Source organism: Notamacropus eugenii, chromosome 1 (assembly GCF_028372415.1).
Source record: "Notamacropus eugenii isolate mMacEug1 chromosome 1, mMacEug1.pri_v2, whole genome shotgun sequence".
In the NCBI taxonomy this organism is placed as follows: domain Eukaryota; kingdom Metazoa; phylum Chordata; class Mammalia; order Diprotodontia; family Macropodidae; genus Notamacropus; species Notamacropus eugenii.
Genome location: NC_092872.1, coordinates 27659714 through 27684593, shown reverse-complemented (window position 1 = coordinate 27684593; position 24880 = coordinate 27659714). Strand labels below are relative to the sequence as shown.

The window sequence follows — 24880 nt, the reverse complement described above, 5'->3', positions numbered from 1 at the left end:
TCAAGCATGTCCCTGTTTTTCTTCTGCCATCTTGACTCTGCCCCACTTTTGTCTTTTTTTTTTTTAATTAATTTTTATTGCTCTCTTTTATTTTTATATCACTCAGATTTCTCCCACTTTCTCTTTCCCTTCCTGGTGAGCCATTGTGCATAACAAATAATATTTTCTAAGGAAATAAAAAGTAAGAAGAGAAAAAAGGTAAACAAATCTAATTGATAAATTCAAAAGGTCTAAACATACATGAAATGTTCCATATCCGTGGACCTCCCACCACTGCACAGTAGTTTCTTCACAAGTATCTTCTTTGAGGCCATGCTTATTTTCCTCCTTATTTTGAATGATCTTGTCATGTTTTTATAATTTTTTTCTTTATCCTTTGTAACACATATTAGTATTTAAACTAATTATCTGTAGGGTAGTCTTTTTTTTTCTTCTTTTCTTTCACTTCCAGGTTTTATAAGAGAAAACGACGAAGTGTCCAATGACATGATGTTTCTTGTTGCATGTGAATGGTGAAACCAAAACCACCAATATCTTTGTTTTCTTCCGCAAGGAATACTTACATTGCATCCTTCAATTTAGTTTGAACTTCTTTTGTCTTTTAGCCCATCCAGAGAGTAGCAATATAGATTTTGTCCAGTTTTTTCAATACTTTATCCATTTTTTTCACAGGACAAGAATATTACATTTCAAGTATAAGCAGTAAATTTAATATTTATAGCTGTTCTAAAAATTGTGAATATTACACTCTCTGCCTCCTTTTCTGCCATTCCATTATGATCACATTGGAAATGGAAGGGGGAGTATTTCTTTGTTTATTTTTTCTGTGGGCTGCCATGGTGGGTTGCGTGAACTGCATTACTAGCCAAACTCCTAAGTTGATAAGATTCTATACACATCCATGTTTTTTAGGGTTAGCTTGGCCAGTAAATTCACAATCAAATGGCTAGGGTCCAGGTGATGAGTCTGTACGAGTTTATTTAAGTTGCTTTGTAGCTAGCAGACTCAGTCTATTTCTAGACTCTACTTTTAAGTCTTTTCAGTGTGGTAGAACTTGAGAAGTTTTAATTCTGTTGTTTTAGATTTCTCAAATCCAGGCCTTCTCCACACCTGGAGAACATGTTGGAATAGGAGTTACAGGAGAAATATATATTACATCAGTCATTATTTTTGAGTTCTGACATTAGAACTGAATGAAACGTAATGTGAGGAAATATATTTATTTCCAGAAGAAAAAATAATCTTAGTAGCTCTAGGAAGTTTAAAAATGCTACTTTAATCATCTACTTTTTCTAGTTCCAAAATCAAAGAAGATATTAAGAATTATTAAGATAACAAAAAGTATTTCAGCTGGCCAAGTACAATAAGGATTTCAACGTTATTTTACAGTCTAATAGAAAAATAATATTCCTCCATGAAAACTGAGTAATTCCTTAATGAAAGCACACCAGTAAACCACATCAGCAATTATGTGTTTTCATTTAATATTCTATAATGTAGTTGTAATTTTCTTTTCTGAAGTGTATATGCATGTATACACCTTCATATGTGTCTGATAGTTTTCAAATTCTTTGTTATTCTCTTTTAAGTAAAAAGTTTAAACTTAATTCTTTTTTAAGTGAAAAGTTTTAAAAAAAAGTGATAGACTATCAAAGTTAATACAGAATCATGACAGAAATGCACAGAAACTTAAGTTAATTTAAAATTAAGGTTCCTATCAAAGTTGTAATGTGTTTTTGTGAATATGAATATGAAATCCTAATATTAGGGAACACAAATTATATATTGACTGCTGAAGTTTAAATGATTGTAGCTGTTTTCAAGGTCATTGCTACAGCAGAGAAAAAGGCAAAAAGTTGACAATTCATCTATTGTTCTCCTAATGTGACGTGTGTTTTTTAGGAACATCAGTTCTTTTAGATTAAAAAAAAATCTCAATTATTTTTGGGCAAGGAAATGAGACTTCCACATTTAAATGATAATATGAAAAAGCTTAATTCTGTAATAAGTTATTAAGTATATTTGTTAAAGCAATCTGCTGTATTTGAAGTTTGTATATAAAAATTAGTAAGTGAAAGATGACTTGGCTGAAGTACTGAGCAGTTAAATAAAAAAGAATTTTTCAGTTTAATTTTTTGACTTGATAGTTTCCCTTTTATAATTAAGAATAACTTTATAATACAATTATAAGTTCCAGGAGAAGATATTTCTTAATATTTTATTTTGATTTTCTAGGGTTAGACAAGTTTAAAAGAAAGTAATTAAAACAAAGGAAAATTGTTGTTAAGGTAACAAAATCAAAATGGAAAATCTGAAAATTGAACAAGTATTTCTTTTTCTTGATCCTTTATTCAGCTTTAGAACATTTTGGTTTTTTAACAACCTATCTTTAAATTTAAAAAATGTATTCTACCTCTTCCCTTTACAATTGCAAAGTAATGCCTTTTAAAGGGTAAGAGATCTTTTAAGTCAACTGCTGAAGTTTCTTAAGGAATTTTTAAGGTAGATGCTGTGTTATTTCTTTGTTGAAAAACTATTTTTTTATGAGAAATATTAGAATGGATTAATACATTAATTTTAAAGCCTCTCAGACTATTAAGAAGCTGTATGGCCCTAGCCTTTCACTTCTTTGCAATATAATTAATTCCCCCTCTTTATTATTACTGTTACTATCATTATTACTAATATCACTAGTAACAATAACCTTAAACCAAAAATAGATAGATTTGAAAGAAGCCATTTTTTTGCTTGTTTTTCCTTTAGAAAAAGTAACAAGCAAGATATGTTTGGATGAATAATAACATATGTTGACAAAGTATTCTACCTGATTTAATTTTGATGATAGGTTTTTTCAGCTTGCTTTAATTGCGTTTTTGTCACCTGGTAGTTACGAATTCGAGAACTGGAAGGAGCCTTGCAAGTAGAAAAGGCAAGCCAAGCAGAAGCTGTGGCTGATTTGGAAATGATCAAGAATGAGTTCAAAGAAGTTGAAAGTGCTTATGAGCGAGAAAAACACAATTCACAAGAGACCTTTGCAAAACTAAAAATGTAAGTTATTTTACAGTAACATTTTCTAAATTGTTTTATTTGTGGACCATGTACAAGTCTGATTGTATAGTATTTCTTGACAGTATTCTCCTTAATGTGAGTAAAAGACGATATAAACCAAACCAGTAGTTTACTACCTATTTCTACTGTGTTATTATTTTTTTATGTTCAGAGTATCATACGTCCTCTGGTCAAAATGTAATTTTAAGCTTCAAACTCATTTTTTGGTGTATCTTGTTAATTACATTGGTATTCCAGAAGAATAGTGCCACTTTGCCATTAAACTCTTTCTGGACTATCAAAATTGATCATAGATGGAAATAATATTTTATTATTGAATATTTACTATTGAAGCTTACTTTAAGTATTATATTGTATTATATTCCATAATCCTTAAGAACAGTCATTCTCAACTATCATTCCCTTGATGCTGATTGGTAATATAATAAATGTTATGGTAGTATAATTGCCAACTTTATCACTTTATTCAAACTGTTCTTTTCAAGGTCTTAATTGTCAAATCCAAAACCTTTTACTTATTCCTGTTCTTCCTTGTCTTCTCCATAACATTTAACACTGTTGGCTATTCTGTCCTTCTGGATACTATCTCCTTATTTATGCTACATGGTACCGTCCTGTCCTAGTTTTTCCTCTTACTTGTTTGATTTCTTTGTCTCCTTTGGTGATTTTCTTCTCCTTAACATCCTGGGGTATTCCCCAAGGCTTAGCCTTTTTCACTCTATTTTCTCTCTGAGAATTAAGTAATTTTCTACTATCTGGATTTGGGAAACATAGAACTCTGTGTTTTTCTTTTAAATTATTGAAAGTAGAAGATGGCGGAGTAGCAGCCTGCATTTTCCATAGCACGGCCCCCAAGTCCAGCCAAATATCTGTAAAAAAATGTCTCTAAACAAATTCTGGAGCTGCAGAACTCACAGAATGATGGAATGAGGCAAATCTCCAGCAATAGACAGCCTAGAAGGTCGATGGAAAGTGTCTGTCGGCCATGCAGGGGGCAGGGAACAGTGTGCAGTTCACTGTAGGCCAGGCTGGCACAGACAGGACCTGAGCAGGCCTTGGGGAGACTGAATCTCTCTTATATGTGTGGCAGTTTCCAGACTTTAGGACCCCAAAACGCTGAGGACAAATTGGAAGGTCAGTGGAAAAAGCCTGTGGGACCAGTGTGGGAGAGTGGAGTGGTCGGGCCCCGGCCACAGGACAGCCGAGGGGGAAAGGGGCGGAGGAACCCACAGCAGCAACAGCAGCAGAGCAGGGGCAAAGGCAGCCACTGTTTCTGGAGCTCTAGGCTCACAGGTTGTGGGGGGATCTAGCAGCTGACAGTACACCCACCACCTCCATTGGAACAAAGAACTCAAAATTCAAGTAAAGGGCTGGGGAAATGAGCAAAAACTGAAAAAAAGAATCAGACTATAGAATCTTACTTTGGTGATAAGGAAGACCAAAACATGCAAACAGAAGATAACAATGTCAAAGGTCCTGCATCCAAAGCCTCCAAGAAAAATAAGAATTGGTCTCAGGCCATGGAAGAGCTCAAAAAGGATTTTGCAAATCAAGTTAGAGAGCTGGAGGTAAAACTGGGAAGAGAAATGAGAGACATGCAGGCAAAGCATGAAAAACAAGTAAACACCCTGCTAAAGGAGACCCAAAAAAATGCTGAAGAAAATAACACCTTGAAAAATAGGCTAACTCAATTGGCAAAAGAGGTTCAAAAAGTCAATGAGGAGAAGAATGCTTTCAAAAGCAGAATTAGCCAAATGGAAAAGGAGGTTCAAAAGCTCACTGAAGAAAACAGTTCTTTAAAAATTGGAATGGAACAGATGGAGGCTAATGAGTTTATGAGAAACCAAGAAACCACAAAACAAAACCAAAGGAATGAAAAAATGGAAGATAATGTGAAATATCTCATTGGAAAAACAACTGACCTGGAAAATAGATCCAGGAGAGACAATTTAAAAATTATGGGACTACCTGAAAGCCATGATCACAAAAAGAGCCTAGACATCATCTTTCATGAAATTATCAAGGAAAACTGCCCTGATATTCTAGAACCAGAGGGTAAAATAAGTATTCAAGGAATCCACAGATCACCGCCTGAAAGAGATCCAAAAAGAGAAACTCCTAGGAACATTGTGGCCAAATTCCAGAGTTCCCAGGTCAAGGAGCAAATATTGCAAGCAGCTAGAAAGAAACAATTCAAGTATTGTGGAAATACAATCAGGATAACACAAGATGTAGCAGCTTCTATATTAAAGGATCACAGGGCTTGGAGTATGATATTCCAGAAGTCAAAGGAACTAGGATTAAAACCAAGAATCAACTACCCAGAAAAACTGAGTATAATACTTCAGGGGAAAAAATGATTGTTCAATGAAATAGAGGACTTTCAAGCATTCTTGATGAAAAGACCAGAGCTGAAAAGAAAATTTGACTTTCAAACACAGGAATCAAGAGAAGCATGAAAAGGTAAATAGGAAAGAGAAATCATAAGGGATTTACTAACGTTGAACTGTTTACATTCCTACATGGAAAGATAATATTTGTAACTCGAGACTTTTCTCAGTACTAGGGTAGTTGGAGGGATTATGCACATATAGACAGAGGGCATATGGTGAGTTGGCTAGGAAAGAATGATATCTAAAAAGTAAATTAAAGAGTGAAAGAGGAATATATTGGGTGGTGAAAAGAAAAAATAGAATGGGGCAAATTATCTCTCACATAAAAGAGGCAAGAAAAAGCCTTTTCAATGGAAGGGAAGAGAAGGGAGGTGAGAGGGAAAAAGTGAACCTTACTCTCGTCATATTTGGCTTAAGAAGGGAATAACATGCATACTCAATTTGCTATGAAACTCTGTCTTACACTACTGGAAAGTAGAGGAAAAGGGATAAGAGGGGCATGGGGGATGATAGAAGGGAGTGCAAATGGGAGGAGGGCATAATTAGAAGTAAATACTTTTGAGGAGGGATAGGATCAAAAGAGAGAGTAGAATGAATGGGGGCAGGATAGGATGGAAGGAAATATGGTTAGTCTTCCACAATATGACTTTTATGGAAGTCTTTTTCGTAACTACACTTGTGTAACATATATTGAATTGCTTGCCTTCTCGGTGGGATGGGTGGGGAGGGAGGAAGGGAGAGAAGCTGGAACTCAGAATTTTAAAAATGAATGTTAAAAATTGTTTTTACATGTAACTGGGAAATAAAATATACAGGCAGTGGATTATAGAAATCTATCTTATACTGTAAGAAAATAGAGGGCATGGGGATAAGAGAAGGGAGGGTGTGTGATAGAAGGGAGAGCAGATTGGGGGAAGGGGTCATCAGAATGCATGCTCTCTTAGAGTGGGGAAAGGGGAGAGATGGGACAAAATTTGGAACTCATAATATTGTGGAAATGGATTTGGAAAACTAAATACTAAATTAGAATTAAAAAAAGAACAAAGGAAAAGTTATTGAAAATACAATTTCAAACATTTAGATTTATCTAAAAAATAGATTTTACATTTTTGCAATTTGTAGTCTGGTATAACACTGTTTTCTACCAAACTCCTATGCTGTTTTCAGTTATTTAGATGGCTCAGTGGATTGAGTACTGGACCTGGAGTTTGTAAAATTCCCCATTTGTAAATGGGGAATACTAATAGCACTCACCTACCAGGGTTGTTGTGGGCTTCAGATGAGTCAGTTTTTGTAAAAGCATGCAATACCTGACACATAGTATGCTTTCTATAAATGCTAGTTTTTATTATAATTATGTTATTATTATTATTCACTTTTTCAACTATTTTACCTAAATGTATTTCTTCCCCAGTAAGTTGGTTGCACTCTCTTTTATGGAACACTATTCTGCTATTTGTATTTGAGTTTTAATTTTTTTCTTACCTAATAATCTATTTTCCTGATCAACTTTTTTTTTTTATGGATCTGTCAGTATATCACTATATATTCCAGGGCTATACATTATAACTCATTCACAGTTTTCTCCTTTTGTGTGATTCTTGTTCCTGCCATCCCATAAATCTTCCACAGGATTCCACCCCAGTGTGCATGAAGCTTTTCTCTAGGTCTCTAAACATGATGTGTGATGCCAGTGTAGCACGAGGTCTGTTTATCTCTTACTACGTTACTTGCTCATCTCTGTTTATATTCATAGGCCTCATCTTTTCTACGATTTCTTTTGATCAAATTGTTGTTGCTCTTATGCTGTACACAACTCATTTCGGAGATTTGTTGCTATGTAATATCAGGAGAAGAATGTTAATGTTTAAAAGCTGGATTTTTCTTTCAGGGAGAAACTTAGAGTCATTGTAAGTACTGTATAATTCTTCCGATGCAATTCAGGTCCCTTTCTTCTTTCTGTTTTGTTCTTTGCTTTCTCGTTGCTCATCTGCAATGTCTACCCAAACATGAGCTGCTGGATCAGCTCAGCCAGCTTTTAAATTCAAGCTCATATCTTATTCTAGGCCAGGAATTGGCAGATTGTGGCCCATGCACCAAATCTTGCCTGCTGCCTATTTTTGTCTGGCCTGTGAACTAAGAATTCTTTTTACATTTTTAGATATAAAAATCTTTCTTAGCTCATGCGTGCTGTAGAAACAGATGGTAGTCAGGGTTTGATTATTAGACCATAGTTTGCTGACCCCCTTGCTTAGCAGATAAGCATTTTTAATCAACTTGAGTTTTTTCTGTATGAATTGTTAGATTGAATTCTTTCAAATTGTTCACCATTTTTACAGCATTTTGACTTTGCATTGAATATTCTTCTTGAAATTGGCAAACGTGTTTGGTGAACATCCTTATTTTATGCCTTGCTTGATATTAATATATGAAAATTGAAGAAATTTATTCTTGTTGAGAACTTTTTGCATGATTATACAAAATATGCAAGATATCTTGTTGAAAGTTATTTTTTTGTTTTGCTATGCTAGAATAAATAGCATTCATTTTTATATTCAGTAAACATTGTGAAATGTTGTATTACCTACATTTTTAGACATTTATGTAACTAGAAAGATGTGTTCTTCTGTATCATATTAGTCCCAAGTGCATAGTCTTTCTTTCTCATATTTTCACCCAGGATATCCTTGATCTGAGTATAGATGATTCTTATAAACAGTTTGTAGAGTTGATAAAGTATGGACATAGGTTACTAATTATTAATATCTGACTATATCTGATTGTAATTCTATATTTGATTCATTATTTTCCCCATTTTAGAGTATCTTTTCCTTTTTGAGATGTATTTAGACTACATCAAGCACTGCCCTTAAAACTGTGTCACTTTCAACTCCGATCTCTGTTATACGTACATGGTTTGGTATAGTTACTCTTCTAATATTTCCTTTCTTTAGTGCCATTTTTGTTTTTCCATGTAGCACAGGGGAGTCAAACAGTCAGTGGGCCATACTGCAGTCTGCAACACTCCAGAATGCACCCTAACCAGATTAAAATGTAATTGGGAAATATTTAACAAAATCAGTAAAAATACAATGTTAATGTGTGGTTTTCTAAGTCAATTTTAACACAGCAAGAACCCATACATGGTTTAATGACTCCCTTTCTATTTGAGTTTCACACCACTGATGTAACATCTTGAGATTATGAATTTAGAATTCAAATATAGTGACTTTAAAATCCCAAAATTATTGAAGAAGAGTTTGCTATAGAAGTGTTGACTCATCTTTTCATCTTTTCGACTTTAATTTTCATTTTTAAATGCTTTGAGGATGGTCTCAATAGATTGTCATGCAAAGTCTCATGTAAATCCATTTTTTATTATTGTCTTATGATGCAATACTGTTCATAATTTTAGACTACCCTTCTCTCTGAGATTTTGCAGATGAGTTGATATTCTATATTGAAGTTTCAAATACTTGAAAACAAGAATTAAACTTTTTGTATTTTCAGAGTTCTTTTTTTTCATTATACTGGTGATTGCTCTATACTTTTTGAATGAGCTGAGGGAATGATGATTGTTTATATCAGTGTCTTTTCTTTTTTTTTATTATTTTATTTGTTGTCAGTGTTCTGCAGTCACTTCCATATATTTTGGATTTTTCCCCCTTCCTACCCCTTCTTCCCCTCTACCTCTCCACTCCCTCCCTGAGATGGCATACAGTTTTATATAGATTCTACACATACATTCCTATTAAATACATATTCACTTTAGTCATGTTGCATAGAACAATTAAAATGAATGGGAAAAACCAGAAAACAAAACAAAACATTATACAAAAGAAAATAGTCTGCTTCATTCTGCGATGCAGTTCCATAGCTCTTTCTCTAGATGTGGAAGGCATTTTATTTTGCCTTAAGAGACAAGTGGGAATTTTTTTAAGTCCTTGCATTGCAATGAAGTGCAAAGTCTACCAGAAAAATTCCTTGCACACTGTGGTTGTTGCTGTATACAAAGTTCTCCTGGTTCTGCTACTTTCACTTAGCATCAGTTCATATAAGTCTTTCCAGGCCTCTCTGATGTCTTTCTGTTCATCATTTCTTATAGCACAATAGTATTCCATTACATTCATATACCACAATTTATTCAGCCATTTCTCAATTGATGGCCATCCCCTTGACTTCCAGATTTTGGCCACCACAAAGAGAGCCCCTATAAATATTTTTGTACATGTGGGAGCCTTTCTCATTTTTATGATGTCTTGAGGATACAGTCCTAGAAGCAGTATTTCTGGGTCAAAGGGTATGCACATTTTTGTAGACCTTTTAAAATAGTTCCAAATTGCTCTCCAGAATGGTTGGATCAGTTCATAGCTCTACCAACAATGAATTAATGTTCCAGCTCTCGCACATCTTCTCCAACATTTGTCATCTTCCTGTTTTGTCATGTTAACCATCTGATAGATGTGATATGGTACCTCAGAGTTGTTTTGTTTTGCCCCTCTCTAATCAATGGTGATTTAGAGCATTTTTTCATATGACTATAGATAGCTTTAATTTCTTCCTCTGCAAACTGCCTCTTCATATCCTTTGACCATTTATCAACTGGGAAATGATTTTTGTTCTTGTACATTTGACTCAGTTCTCTATGTATTTTAGAAATGAGACCTTTATCACAGACACTTGTTGCAAAAATTCTTTCCCAGTTTTCTGCTTCCCTCCTAATCTTAGTTGCATTGAATTTGTTTGGCAAAACCTTTTCTATTTAATGTAATCAAAATTATCTATTTTGTACTTCATAATGCTTTCTATCTCTTCTTTAGTCAACAATTCTTCCCTTCTCCATAAATGTAATAAATACACTAATCCTTGCTCCACTAATTTGTTTATAGTATCAATTTTTATACCTAGATCTTGTACCCATCTGGACTTTATTCTTGTATGTGGTGTTAGGCATTGGTCTGTGCCGGGTTTCCACCACACTGTTATCCCGTTTTCTCAGCAATATTTATCTAACAGTGAGTTCTTATCCAAGATGCTGGGGTCCTTGGGTTTATCAAACAGTAGATTGCTATATTCATTGACTATGATATCTTGAGTACCTAGATTATTCCACTGGTTTACCCTTATGCTTATTAACCAGTACCAAGTGGTTTTGATAATTACTGCTTTATAATACAATTTGAGATCTGGTAGAGCTAGGCCACCTTCATTAATTTCCCTGATATTCTGGACCTTTTGTTCTTCCAGATGAGTTTTGATATTATTTTTTCTAGCTCTAGAAAATAATTATCTAATAGTTTGATTGATATGGCAGTGAATAAGTAAATTAATTTAGGTAGAATTGTCATTTTTATTATATTGACTTGGCCTAATTGTTGTCTTTTCTTTTATTCAGTTACCACTCAAATTGTTAAAAACTTGTTCAGGTTTGAAGCTATTTTAGGTGCACAATATATTTTCTTCTCATTCTTATTTATTTTTCTAGTTTGCTTTTGATATTGAACTTTGCTTTAATATGTTGATGGAATAAATTTATGCTGCTCTCTGATCTGGAAATGGATCCCATATCAGCAATCTATTATTTCTTCTGTGTTAAGAGACAGCCAGTTTTCTTTATATGTGTAATATTCATTCCTCACCATTTTGAAACTCTGCTTAGCATTTGTCATGATGATTAAGAAACTTTAGTATAGTCCTGTATGCCTCTGTTAGCTCTTGATCCTGAGCATATTTTCCAGCATTTTTTGGCATCTTCCATTGTGTGTACTATTGTATCTGTGGCAAGGCATTAAATATGTATACTGATTTAATTTGGAAGTTTTACTCAGTTCTTCATAGAATGTCTAGCCTTTTTCATTTTCTGTAGCTGAGTTTGACTGCACTTAAAACATGGTTGTTCTTCTTGTTCATGCTCATCATAAACACCGAAATATACTTTTATATAATTTTTTCCTTAAATTCAAACACACAAGCGAACCTCTACAATTTCTTGATTTGTAGAGAACCTGTAAGCAATATTTCAATTTGGTTGTAACTTTTATATATTATATCATTTACAGTGAAATGGTAATCTGTTACTGGGGACCCACACTCAGAATAGCAGGATAGAATCCATCACCTGACTGCTTTTATGGCATAGTCTTCAAGAACCCTTTGTGACCTCTATGCCATTGGAGTAGGATGTTCATGGTGGACTATTTGGTAATTTTGGCAGTTAATGTGTTATAATATAATCTGAGATTTATTTGGAACTGTTTCTCCCTTCCCATTTGCTTCATTATTTTTTTGTATAAATTTAGTTCTTGTTTTCTGCAGTGTTAAATTTGTAGATTAGTTTGGCTAGGATATTATGGAAGCCCAGCCAAGAACACTGAGTACTCTTCCAGTTGTTGTTATTCATTTATTTATATTAAAACTGCTTTTAGATATATTTCTAAAAATTCTTTTTGTTTCTTCTTAGATTATTCTGATATAGTTAAATATTGTTAATTCAGTTGTTATTTCTTTTTAAAATTTTTACACTTCATACATTTTTTTTATTTTTAGATGTTTTTATTGATTTCTTTGGTTTTTCATGTCATCATAGTTTTCCTCAGTATCTCTTCAACTCTCCCTCTCAGAGAGCCATCCTATATAACAAATAGTGTTTTTTAAAGACAAAAAAATTTCCTCCTTTTTAAGAGGAAGAAATTAGCACAGCTCATCATTATATTGAAAAATTATATTGAGTACCTCTGGTGCTCTCTTCTCTGTGAAGGGTGTGTTAGGAGTATCCTCTCACATCTCTTGAGCCATGCTTGTAATTTAAATTTTGCAAAATACGTGTGTGTGTTTATATGTTTCTGTTTATATTGTTGAGGTAATTGTATATACTTTTTTCTTGCCCCTACACATACTTCACTTTGTATTAATTCATGTATATGTTTCCATGGTTCTCTGTATGCATCACATTCAGTATTTTTTACAGCACAATGACATCCCATTACATTTATGTACCACAATTTGTCTAGCTGTTCCCCAATTCATGGTGATCTACTACATTTCCAATTCTTTGCTATTACAAAAGTGCTGCTTAGTTTGAAGTATATAGATTCTTTCTTCTTATCAGTAGCTTCCTTGATAAGCTTCATTTTGATAAAACAAATTATTTCTTCATAAACTACTCTTGCTTCTTCTCTATATGCACCTCCGAAGAAGAGATTCAGAAGAAAAAGAGTCTTAGGAAGTAAACATCTATTTAATGCAATAGTATCAAAAGTAGAATTTGGATTTCTGGACCATAATTTAAAATACTGAAATGACAGACTCCTGGTCAGGAACATGGGAGACAAGAGTGGTGCAGTAAGTTCTAACTCTGAGGCCTTTTCCACCTCTGCTGCAGCTGCCTTCTTACCCTGAAGATTTCTTCACTTCTGTGGTCAGCTTCCTCTTCCCATTGATGACTTCTTATGTAGAGTCTCCATTTGAGGATGTGCCTGGACCAATTACAGATGGCTTCTTTCCTTTGTCTGCTCCTGACTTATTGAATTTTTTTCCCTTTCCATCCCTTCTGCTGTTCAGCTCCTTTTTTATGTATCTGATCTTTCTTAAATGGAAGGTAAGCTCCTTGAGTGTAGGGGCTGTGTTTCATTTTGCTTATATTTATGTTCCAAGTGTTTAGTCTGTTGATGGCATATTGTAAGCTCTTAACACATGCTTTATCTTTCCACCTATTTAATTAACTAAAAAGTGCTGAATGGAGTCAGAGGAACTGGGATCATATTCCATCTTTTTTTTACATTTACCTCTTATGTCACCTTGCTGAAGTAGTTTAATCTCCTTGGGCATTAAGTGTTAACAAATAATGAGGAAGGCCTCTGAGTTTCCTTCAAGCTGTAGATCTGTGATCTGGTTACCTAACAAAGGCTGGTAAGAATAGGTTCACCTGATGTCTCAGAAATCAAACCACCATGTTAAATTGAAAAAGAACATAAAACTGCCTGTGTATATTCGTCAGGTAATGTACCATGCAGTCTCTTGTGTTGCTTTTACAGTTATAGTGTATAAAGAAGAGCAGTAGAGATGATCAATATTTCATAGAAAGCAAAATCCCCAAAAGAGATTAGTAATCAAACCCATGGACTCTGATAAATATGTATAAATGTACAAAGTATATGGAACAATTAAAATGAATTAGAAATCCTAAAGTAAGGAGGCTTATTTGATCTCACATGTATTACTAAAACTCATTATTGGACCATGGCTGTGAAATGCTATGGTATTCAAAAGAAGAAGATTAAGTAAAATGGAGTGGAGTTGGGGTGCATTAGCATTGTATCAGAAGATATACTCATATCAGATAATAAAGGAATCAGCTAGAGAAAGCATATTGAAAAATATTTGCAAAAAGATCAAGGGAAGCAAAAACAGAAGTAATATTGTATTGGAACATGTTACAGACCACTTGGACAGAAAGAGGAAATAGATGAATATTCAAGAAACAAATCACAAGCCAGGCATGGAAGCATGATATGGCAGAGGAATTTTAATTATCTGGACATCCACTGAAGCTTTCTTTCTAGCAAAACAGAATAGCTCACAATTTCATGACTTCACATGATGCAAATTTTATCCTTCAAATAGTGAAGAAACGAACAGTCAGAAATTCTGTTCTGGATGATATCTTGGGAAGGAATGACCATGTCATGTTACAGTTTTTAATAGTGAAGTTGAGGAAATTTTGGTATATTCTGATGTGTATGGGAGAGAGCATATTTCAAATGGCTCAGTGAAAAGATGGGTAGGGTCCCATGGTCAAAATTCTGGAAGAAGAAGTCAGCCCAGTGTGGTGGTAATCCCTCCAGAATAGTATTCTGTAACTGTAAGGAATAGAAATTCTTGTGAGGAGAAAAAAAAAAAGGGAGTTGTCACAAGCAACTAAATGTGTGGTGGTACAAATAACTTACAACCCAACTTGCTCAACTGAATTTAAAGGAAATGGATACAATCCCAGATAACAGAAGATGGGTACAAAAGTATAGTGCTGTCTTGTGAGAATAGTGTTAGAAATGCAAAGAAAGCTAAGGATGAGGAAAAAAATCTTTAAAATCTACGTTCAAGAAAAGAGAATGTGTGTGATAGTTACTGAGGGTGGGAAGGGCGATAAATGCTGAGGGACAGAAAGCAGAACTATTCCTATTTTGCTTCTCTTTTCTCTACCAATAGGAATGATTTTTTAATTCAAAGGAAGGCAGAGATGGCAAATAGGCAATTTACATTTGTGTTAACTAAGAGGATAGTCAAGAAACAGAGCACTTAGGTGTTTTTGATCAATTGAAGTCCCCTGGCCCAAATGAACCACATCCAAAGGTACTGAAAGATCTGGCAATTGTAAGTGCTGAACTACAGCTAGTAATCTTTCAGAGATGGTAAAGTATGGGAGGGATCAGAGAAGAACAGAGGTTCTGATTTTGAAAAAAAAAAAAGGGGAAATTAATGGATTATAGGCCTATGAGCTTGACTTTGATTAGTGGAAAAGTTCCAGGATTTATACTACAGTTATAGAACATCTAAAAAGGAAGTGGTAGTAGAGAGCCAACACAGCTTCTCATAGAATAAGTTATTCTAGATTAATATTACTTCTTTTTCTTTTGTTTTGGATATTGTTACTAAACTTCTGGTAGATCATGGGAGGATTATAGATGTACTTTAAGTCTACCATTACTATTCTTGTGCACATGATGGTGAGATATGAGTGAGATGATAATACAGCTAGCTAGATTTAAAATTGGTTGAATTACGAGATCCAAAGAATACTCAGTAATGGTTTGATATCAGCATGTAGGCACATCTTTAATGGAGTACTTTGTAGTGTATTCATGTCTCTGTTCCATTTAACACCGTTAACCATTACTTGACTCATATATTTAACAAATTTGCAAAGATCACAAAGATGGGCAATATAATTATAATTAACTCCAAAGACGTTAGTGTCAGAATCCAAAAAAGATTTTGACAGGTGAGAACACTGGGATGAATCAAATAAGATAAATTTTAATAAGTACAGAGTTTTAGATTTGGGTTAAAAATATCAATTAGAGAGATATGACTAAATAGCAATTTGTATGAAAAAGAATTTGACATTTAGTGGACTACAATCTCATGACTTAATACCCCACATATATATGGCAGCCAAGAAAGCTAATGCGTTCTTAGGATGTATGAGGAGAGGCTTAGTGTCTTCTGTATGAGAGTTTGTAGTCACATCAGATCATGTCTGGAATGTTCTGTTCAGTCTGGGTAAGAAAAATATACACACTAATAAATTTTACATTGTTCTGAGTAGGGTAGTCAGGATTGGAAGGGCTTTAAATTCATACCTTATGAATACAGACAGGGGAAATGGCAAAGTTTAGCATGAAGAAGGGAAATCTTGACAGGGGTGTGAAGTATTTGAAGGACTGTCTCATGGAAAATGCATTAGATTTGTTTTGGTTGGCCTCGGAAGTCAGATCTAGGACCAGTAGGTAGAGGTTGTAAAATTACAAATTCAGGTTTGATGTAAGGGAAATTTAAAAAAATTAGAACTATCAAAAAATGGAATAGGCTTCTCACTAATTTTTGGGAATTAGTGAGCTCCCTCTGGCTGTAGGGTTTTAAGCAAAGGTTGGAAGATCATTTCACATGTATGTGGTAGCAGGCATTATTGTTCAGGTACGGGTTAAAATATATAACCTCTGAATTTCTTTGCAATGCTGAGATTCTGTGATTCTCTTAAAAACCAATTAAAACTGTACAATATCACAACTAACAGCATATTTAACTTTTGAGTCTTACTGTTTCCTAGCTGAAAGGAAATAAGTGTGTTTAATGTTAGAGAGCCGTTGTTGATCAGGATCAGTGATTCTCATGCTACCTTGAGAAGAAAAACTGGTTATTGGGCTCTCTACACATCATAGAAGAGATATGGTAGGAAACTGCTGAGCAAGGTCTTTGAGGAGATTATCATGGAGTACATGGAGTTGCTGGAGAAGTTGTGTTGCCATCCAATTTTCACTGACAATCTAAAGTAAAAGCCCAAAAATAAGTCTTTAAGGGCGGGCATGAGTTCACTCTAGAACTTGACTGGCTGTGGGATGATGCTTAGCTATAAGAAATGGCACAGATGACCCAAACCGGAAGTAGCATTGGGCAATTAGCAGCATTGCACCAGGTGTTACTCTCTGATATGGTATGTATTTTCTTCTCCCCCCCTCCCCCAATTTAAAAGACCAGCTATGCTGATTTGCCTAGTTTGAACTGCCAACTGCAAGATGTCAGTGGTCATTACTTCTCCTAGGGCATTTTTGCTACTAATGCACACTGCCCTTATCATTCCGCTGGTCTGTGGATCCCCTTCATTTAGGCCACCTGTACAAGATCAGCAGCAAGGATGGTGTATGTTTGTCACCATTTCCTACCTGTAAACTCATTGAGATTATAGAGTATACATTGTAGATAGTATCTCTTATTGTTCCTTTAGTTCTCCTCGCACACGCTAACTCCTCAGCACATATTTGTTGATTATAACAGTTGGTATTTTTCATATTCAACAAATAACCTACTGAAAAACCTCCCTACTCTGTGAAATTAACTGAAATGTATACTGCCTCAGAGTCAGTCTCTGCAGATACTTCATTGCATTTCTAATTCAAAGCTTGGAGATGATTTAACTTCTCTATAATTGGTGCTTCTCTTGTTTGATGACCAGCAAATGCCTATCTTGTATTCTCTTAATCTTTGTGTTTCAGAACTGCTTTCTGCCTAGTTCAAAGCTGTTTTCACCTGCTACCTCTGCTTATGCCCTCATTCCTATCCAGTCCTTATCATCTATCTTTTTTCCCCCATCATACCCTCTGAATCACACACCCCCTTTTGGAATTCTCCTTCACTCTAGAGAGCTTCTCATTCTTTGATACTAAAGGAAACCTAGATATATTCTCAGGATAACATACCTCTAAGGCTGACTGTTCTTTTCTTATACTCTCTGACACATAGAACAAGAGGAACAATTTACATAGTTCTTGTTTCTTACTGTCCCTTTCAAACTGTCTCCTGCTGCCTCTACTTTTTATCCATCTCTCCTTTAAAGTTCACTTCAACTTGTATAGATATTTGTCACTATCATTTATTGAATTGCCAGTCACTCCTTTCCTTTTAGTAGGTTCAAGTGTCTAGCTCACAATCTTTACTACATTATAATGCCAATGTGATACCCACAGCAACCACTATGGATATACATGTGTATTTCCAGGGTAAATTCTTAAAATATAAACTCTCTTCCTCAAGGACGAAACCAAGATATTTATTTAGATATCAGAAAGCCAATTCCACTCTGGTCACAATGTTACCAATAAAGGGAGCACTGCCATCCCCAAGCCTTCCCTCTGTTGGGCCTCCCCACAAACAAGCTTCCTTAGGCAAAATTTCATCCTCTCTCCCAGCTAACTGCTCTACTTTAGCTCTGCTTCATTCTTCTCAGCTCTGCCCTTCCTGCTCCACCGATTCAGCAAGCTCCTTCCACCATTGGCTCCATGTGACTCAGGCTGTGGGCTGGGCCAAAGCTCAGAGCAGGTGGACCTGTTAAGGGGCAGGGAAGATCTTCAAATTTCCTTACCATTACAAACATCTCTCCATCTCTCTGTTTCCAGAATACAAGCAAGTTTAGGAGTTGTCATATGTTAGGAACCTCCCCTCCCTCCATCCCCTTGTCTCAATTGAATTTACTTCAGGTAGCAGAATTTCTTGTTATGACTCTTTTAATTTCAAGGAAAACTGGCAGAATTTCTCTGGGCAACCAAATTTTGCCGTGATTTTCTACAAACCCTCATGACAGATAGTATCAAAGACCTTGGTCATTTCAATCAACTTCTGTTTGACAGAATTTATTAAAAATGTGGAGAGTTGACCCAATCAATGATTATCTAAATAATCAAATGCCAAAAGACAAGGTAGATAAATGTGACTGAAGTCATAACTGCTCAGTATTTGAAGAAGATCACTGAGTGAAAGATCAAGGGCCACAAATTATATAAAGTTTCAGTTCTTTGAAAGAGACACTAAAGGATGAATATGATTTGAAGGAAAATGGAAGAAAAGCACTGAAGACAACTAAGAACTGGGTTCACTTTTGGATGTTGGAGAAAGCACAGAAAGCTTCCTGTTTCAATGCAGAAAGTGAAAAAAATTACCCTTAAAGGACTCATGATGCTACTAAACCTACCTGCAGAAATGGCTGCAGAAACTGCAAAGATCCTGAACTTGATGATGAAATTGAAATGCTAATGAAAAAAGTTTCAGAACTAGCTTAAGAAAACCTCCTCAGTAAAACCACTCAGCTAAGTAATTTGTCTCCTTTCCTTTTCCTTAGGATAATGTGGATATTCATGCAGGATTTACTCCAAAAAAAATGAGAGGATCCATAGTTGAAGTTTCTCTTTGACACATATGATAGGGAATTGAAGCTACATTGATTGCCCCTGGTTCCAAGTTACAATTGACCATTGTTATTAGCAGATTCTGTTTTTGAGAATTTACCTACTTAGTAAAATTTGTAACCCCCCAAATCAGTTTTTCATGGGATTTTTGTGGTCACTTATAGACATGTGCTGTGAACTGAAAAATTTCAATTGCTTGGCATGCATGTTTCCAGTTGAGGTTGAACAAGGCAATGAGAGTTGTTGCAACTTTCATACTATAAACAAGTGTCCTTTTTATATCTCTTTAATGCCATGTTTATCACATTTTTGTGGGTGATTTTGCTGTTTAAAATGACCACCAAGCATAATACTGAAATGTTGTTTGGTGTTCCTCAGTGCAAGAAGGTTTTGTTGTGTCTTACAGAGAATATAAATGTGTTAGATATGCTACTTTCAGCCGGAATGATAGTGCTATTGGCTGTAAGTTCTATGTTAATGAATCTACAGTATAGTACATCCAGGAAAAGGAAGGGTAAATTTCCAAATATGTATGTGAAGTTGTTCTAGAAAGTGCTAAAGTTAATATTGTGACCAGAGGCTTGCAAGAACCTAACCCTGTATTTCTACCCAGGAGCACTGGTTCAATATTTGCTAATTTGATGTTTGTAACAACTTTATAAACATACCTACTGTGAATGATGAAAATCAGTTATACTTGCAATAGAAGGTATGGTTCAGAGCGTAAAATTTTGGGAAATGTAAGGAGATAGATGTGAAGTTAAGGGCTCTCTTTCTGCTAGTAAAATAGGAATTACAAGGATTAAAATTGTTAGTTTTTAGAAGTGAGCCCATCTAACAAGCCCTGCAACAGTGAGAAACATGCTCACATTAAGCAAAGAACAATGTCTGTTGTGAAACCAGGAAAACTTTTATTAATCTTTGCATCCATTCCCCCTGAATGAACAAGTAGCCTGCCCAGTAAGGTTACAGGACAACTACAACAACTATAACACCTTCAGAAATATGGGGCTTCTTATACTCTTTTCTGAACTTTGAATCTCCTGTGATACTGTCCCCTGGCCAGGTGACTCCATGTTCTTCTCTCTGATAGACCCTTCCTCACCCAGCTCTTTGAGCCTGCTCTTTGGTTTCTGACCTCTAACCTGTCCATTCTAGGTTGAAACCCTTATCACCCAGGACTGTGGAAAATAGAACTTTCTTGTTTCCCACAAAATCCCCCCTTTTTCTTTATTAAAATTTCTGATTCTACACCTTAATCCAATCAATACCTCTTAACATTCTTTCCCCTATGAATTCTTCCCTTCATCTGTCTCCCCTTTACATGAAGATGGAAAGGGAGCAAAGTTGACCAATGCATTGACAAATTACAAAGGAGCAGTCCCTTTCATAAATACAGATATAGAGATTCAAAAGGAAAAGGTAAGTTAATGAATTGTTCATTTAGAGGTTCCATCTCATACAGCAGTCTGATGTAGTTTTCTGGTGTGGGTGCTCCTTCAAGCCGTCTTCAGCACAGCATCTCAGCATCTTCTTTCCCTTGTCTTCTTGTGGAAATCCAGATGTCCACTCTCCTACAAAAGTGACCTTGATACAGTTTTCGATTACCATTCCTAAGCTTTATACTCTTATCACTCTTACAAAATCAAAGTTGGACCTTTGGCCAGGTGTCATGTTTAAAACAATTCCAACTTCTGGTCATGTGATGCTTCTTTTAAAGCATTTACAATATAGATCACAAACCATTCTTTTAACAATAACCAACTGAGACAGAATAATATGTATGCTAACCTCACAAGCCCTTGACTTGATTGTCTCCACACTATTACTAATAATTAAAGAACCCTAACAGTATTGTTGGTCTAAAATCCTAAGCCTAATAGCTTAATTTTAAACTTAACCTCAGATGTTCCCCTACCAACAATCTACTATTTAATAAATCTGGTGTTATGCTTATAAAACTTTTGATTATAGGAAATTGCCACTGAGTAAGGACATTTCAGGGAAACAACATCTTCCTAACTTCATGTCAATTCCAGGCAGAAGATTGTCAACTGGCATTCAACCAGGCTTAAAGTCTGGTAGGTGCCAGTGGGGAAATTGAGTCAGGAGAATCCTATCTCAGCCCAGGCTGAACAACCGCTCTCCCAACCTTCCTATGAGATCACCTCTTTGCAGTTCATGCCATCATCTCACAGGCTCACTGGCGTCACAGATCAGTGATTCAGACAGTCTCTCTTGCTGTCCACACCTGGAGTTAGACTCAGAAGAATAGTCAGTTAATAGTCTCATAAAATCTTAAAATAGCAAGCTCCAATAATGAGTTTCAGATATGACTATAATTTCACATTGGCTAAGGAACATCTTTTGAAGCAAGTCTTAAATATCTTACATGCCTTTCTATACATGTTCTAGTTCCTGATTAAATAGTAATCACAAAATCAAATTTACCATTAAAATGATAAGTTATTGCTCTAATAGATTTACATCTGTTTCCCAAACTACTCTATCCCTTTCTAACCCCGCTCAATCTAAAAGAATGAGCTACACATGTGATATGTTCAAACATTAACTTCAGCTTATGTTCATGAAATGAATTAGTATCAAAATAGAAACATTTAACTTTTCCATCAAGGCCAAATATTACCAGAGGTTACCTTCCTCTAAGAAACTTAGACTGAAATTCTTTTCCCCAAACCGAAAATGTCTCTGGTTTAGTCTTAGTAATTAATTCAATTGGTCTCACCTTGAAAGCTCCTTGGATTTCTCCACGTGAACTGGCTCTCCTGAGACCCATAAGCTTTTCCCTATCACTATGCCCTATCAACAAATCTCCAGGTTACTGGACACTCCCATCAAGACCATCCCGAGAACCCCTGGACTGCCTGGGACCACCACAGACTCCTTCCTCAGTCCCTGTGTAGATAAGATATCAAACTTTGACCTTCTTTACCAGAAAGAAGGCTTGGGTTGAATTTTTTTGAACAGGACCCAGCGTGTTACCATCTTTGGGGCCCAAGCACCCCCATCCTCAACAATTCCATACAGTTGTAGTTAACTTTAAGTTCCACTTTTGTTCTATGGAGCATTGATTCAACATTACACCTGTACTTTGGTTTCTTATCCTTTATCTAATTGTTCCTATAACATTCAGAAAGAGTGTTCTATTTCAGGTGTTTTACGTTTCACAAGACCATACCAGAGTACCTGTTTACTTAATTAATTGAACAAAGGAAGATTCCACTATTTGCATTGTTGCTTACGTCTTAAATTATCTTCTTTGATTATAGAAACATGCCATGAAGATGAAAAGCAAGAACCTAATTAGATATCACCTCCACTTTATAGCAAGACTCAGAAATAGTCAAGTGGGAAAACATTCCTTTACAAAGGAACACAGTGGGGAAACTAAGGTAGGAGGATTCCATTCCAGGCTGAGGACAGGATTCTCCCCTGAGGCAAACTTCTGCCTGTAACAGTTACATTCCTCTCTGAGTGGTAGGACACAATAAGTAATGGTCCCAGAGGCTTTGCATTAGATGGCAGGTTTCCCTAATTAAAAATTTTACCAGGACTTACACATCTTAAATCTTAAATTTGTCCAAAAAAGCAATGACTGAAGATTATTTATCACCAAAACAAATCCCTTGTTTAGGAACTTCACATATAAACAGTTTGCACTTTACATAAGAGATTACAACTTGAACAAAGTGAGGGGCCATACCACCTGGGTGATCATTTTAGACTCTTCAAGTCTTAGGGACCCTGGGAGGGGCTGGTGCCACTCCTTTCCTTCAACAATCGGAAAGAGTTAACATCTCTTCTCTGGGCATCTCCAGTTCAGATTCCATCTTAAGAAGTCATTTTGTAATGACTGGACTTCAAAAGGAAAGGGGGGTGGGACCAGGAGGCTTTTTGTCTTAACATTATCACAGAGCTTTCTGGAGCCATAAAATTCTTGGTCTCCCTTATCGAGTCCCTTATCTTCTAACCCCCAGAAAACCTTTAGTTATTATAACAAATTAGCTTACAAATGTAAATTTGGTAGGTAGGTCTTTCAAAAATCATACAAAACATTTCTCCATACAACAAATATCTTTCTTTTTTAAGAACAGTTTACAATTTATCATAAAACCCTCATGAACTTAATTGGCAAAAATTACAAGATCTAAAACCCAGGCCTTTGCACATTTGCCCCAAAGCTTCCTTTTACAAACATACTTCTGTAAATGCTTGATTTATAGCAAAAACACTTTTAGTTAAAACTTCCTTCCCAGCAGAAATCTACTTTTTGCCATACTTAATACATCCTTAGATGGAACAGGCTTGAAAATTACACCCATATATAAAAATATGTATATATTTTTTTAAGGATACTCATTTTCTCAATAGGAATGCTACAACACAGAAACTCATAACAGCTTTTTTAAACCACTTCATCATTAATTTAACAATACAATTCCTAATATAACAATATTTAGATTTACTTAAAAATTTAGACTATTCTAGTTTACTTAAAACTCATTTCCACATCACATTGCACAGTAATTCATCTCCTTACCACCACTTGGGCATACTCTATCACCTGATATCCTTTCAGATAGTCATCTCAAATTTGATTGCACTATTGATTATCAAATCAAGTTACATGATTTTTCTGTCTTAAAATGCTTTCCTCATATCTTCACAACTTACTGAAGCCATCTGAAAATGACCCATTCAGAATTATTCAAACCTTCTTATCTGCCTTTCATATTTTCAATCAAACTTGTATTTATCTTTCCAACTCTCTCAGTCCCATTACTCGGGTTATGCAGTTCCTTTTCATCTTGACCATAGCTGTCTGCACTGGAATCCCTTTCTAGCTTAAAGCAAAGAAGTTAACTCTACCATTATATAGCAAACATCAGCATTTTCACTGCTCATTTGTAACCAAATATAAGTTTCAAATTATTAGATTTCTGCCACATCCTTCTAATACCCCATCTTATATGTAACAAACTCCAAATTTGAAATTGGTGACTTTCAAGCATTCTTGATGAAAAGACCAGAGCTGACAAGAAAATTTGACTTTCAAACACAAGAATAAAGAGAAGCATGAAAAGGTAAACAGTAAAGAGAAGTGATAAGGGACTTACTAAAGTTGAACTGTTGACATTCCTACATGGAAAGACAATATTTGTAACTCTTGAAACTTTTCAGTATCTGGGTACTGGGTGGGATTACACACATACACACATGCACACACACGCGCACACACACGCACACACACATAGAGACAGAGTGCACAGAGTGAATTGAAGAGGATGGGATCATATCTTTAAAAAATGAAATCAAGCAGTGAGAGAAATATATTGGGAGGAGAAAGGAGAAATGGAATGGGGCAAATTATCTCTCATAAAAGAGGCAAGCAAAAGACTTTTTAGTGGAGGGAAAAAGAGGAGAGGTGAGAGAAAAACATGAAGTTTACTCTCATCACATTCCACTAAAGGAAGGAATAAAATGCACACTCATTTTGGTATGAAAACCTATCTTACAATATAGGAAAGTGGGGGTTAAAGGGATAAGCAGGGTAGGGGGGATGATGGAAGGGAGGGCATGGGGAGGAGGAAGTAATTTGAGGTCAACACTCATGGGGAGGGACAGGATCAAAAGAGAGAATAGAAGTAATGGGGGACAGGATAGGATGGAGGGAAGTATAGTTAGTCTTATACAACACGACTATTGTGGAAGTCATTTGCAAAACTACACAGACATGGCCTATATTGAATTGCTTGCCTTCCAAAGGGAAGGGGTGGGGAGGGAGGGAGGAAGAGATGTTGGAACTCAAAGTTTTAGGAACAACTGTTGAGTACTGTTCTTGCTACTAGGAAATAAGAAATACAGGTAAAGGGGTATAGAAAGTTATCTGGCCCTACAGGACAAAAGAGAAGATGGAGACAAGGGCAGAGAGGGATGATAGAA

At 35.5% G+C, this 24880-nt stretch overlaps 1 protein-coding gene across 13 annotated transcripts in view; it reads left to right on the top strand.

Annotated features, from left to right (window-relative positions):
• CCDC171 (coiled-coil domain containing 171) overlaps positions 1-24880 on the top strand; it is a 509668-nt gene that overhangs the window by 133627 nt on the left and 351161 nt on the right. For all 13 annotated transcript variants that reach the window (XM_072655937.1, XM_072655913.1, XM_072655979.1 and 10 more), the window contains one exon: positions 2888-3048. In XM_072655937.1, coding sequence (XP_072512038.1) covers positions 2888-3048 — 161 coding nt within the window. The remainder of the gene's footprint in view (positions 1-2887; positions 3049-24880) is intronic.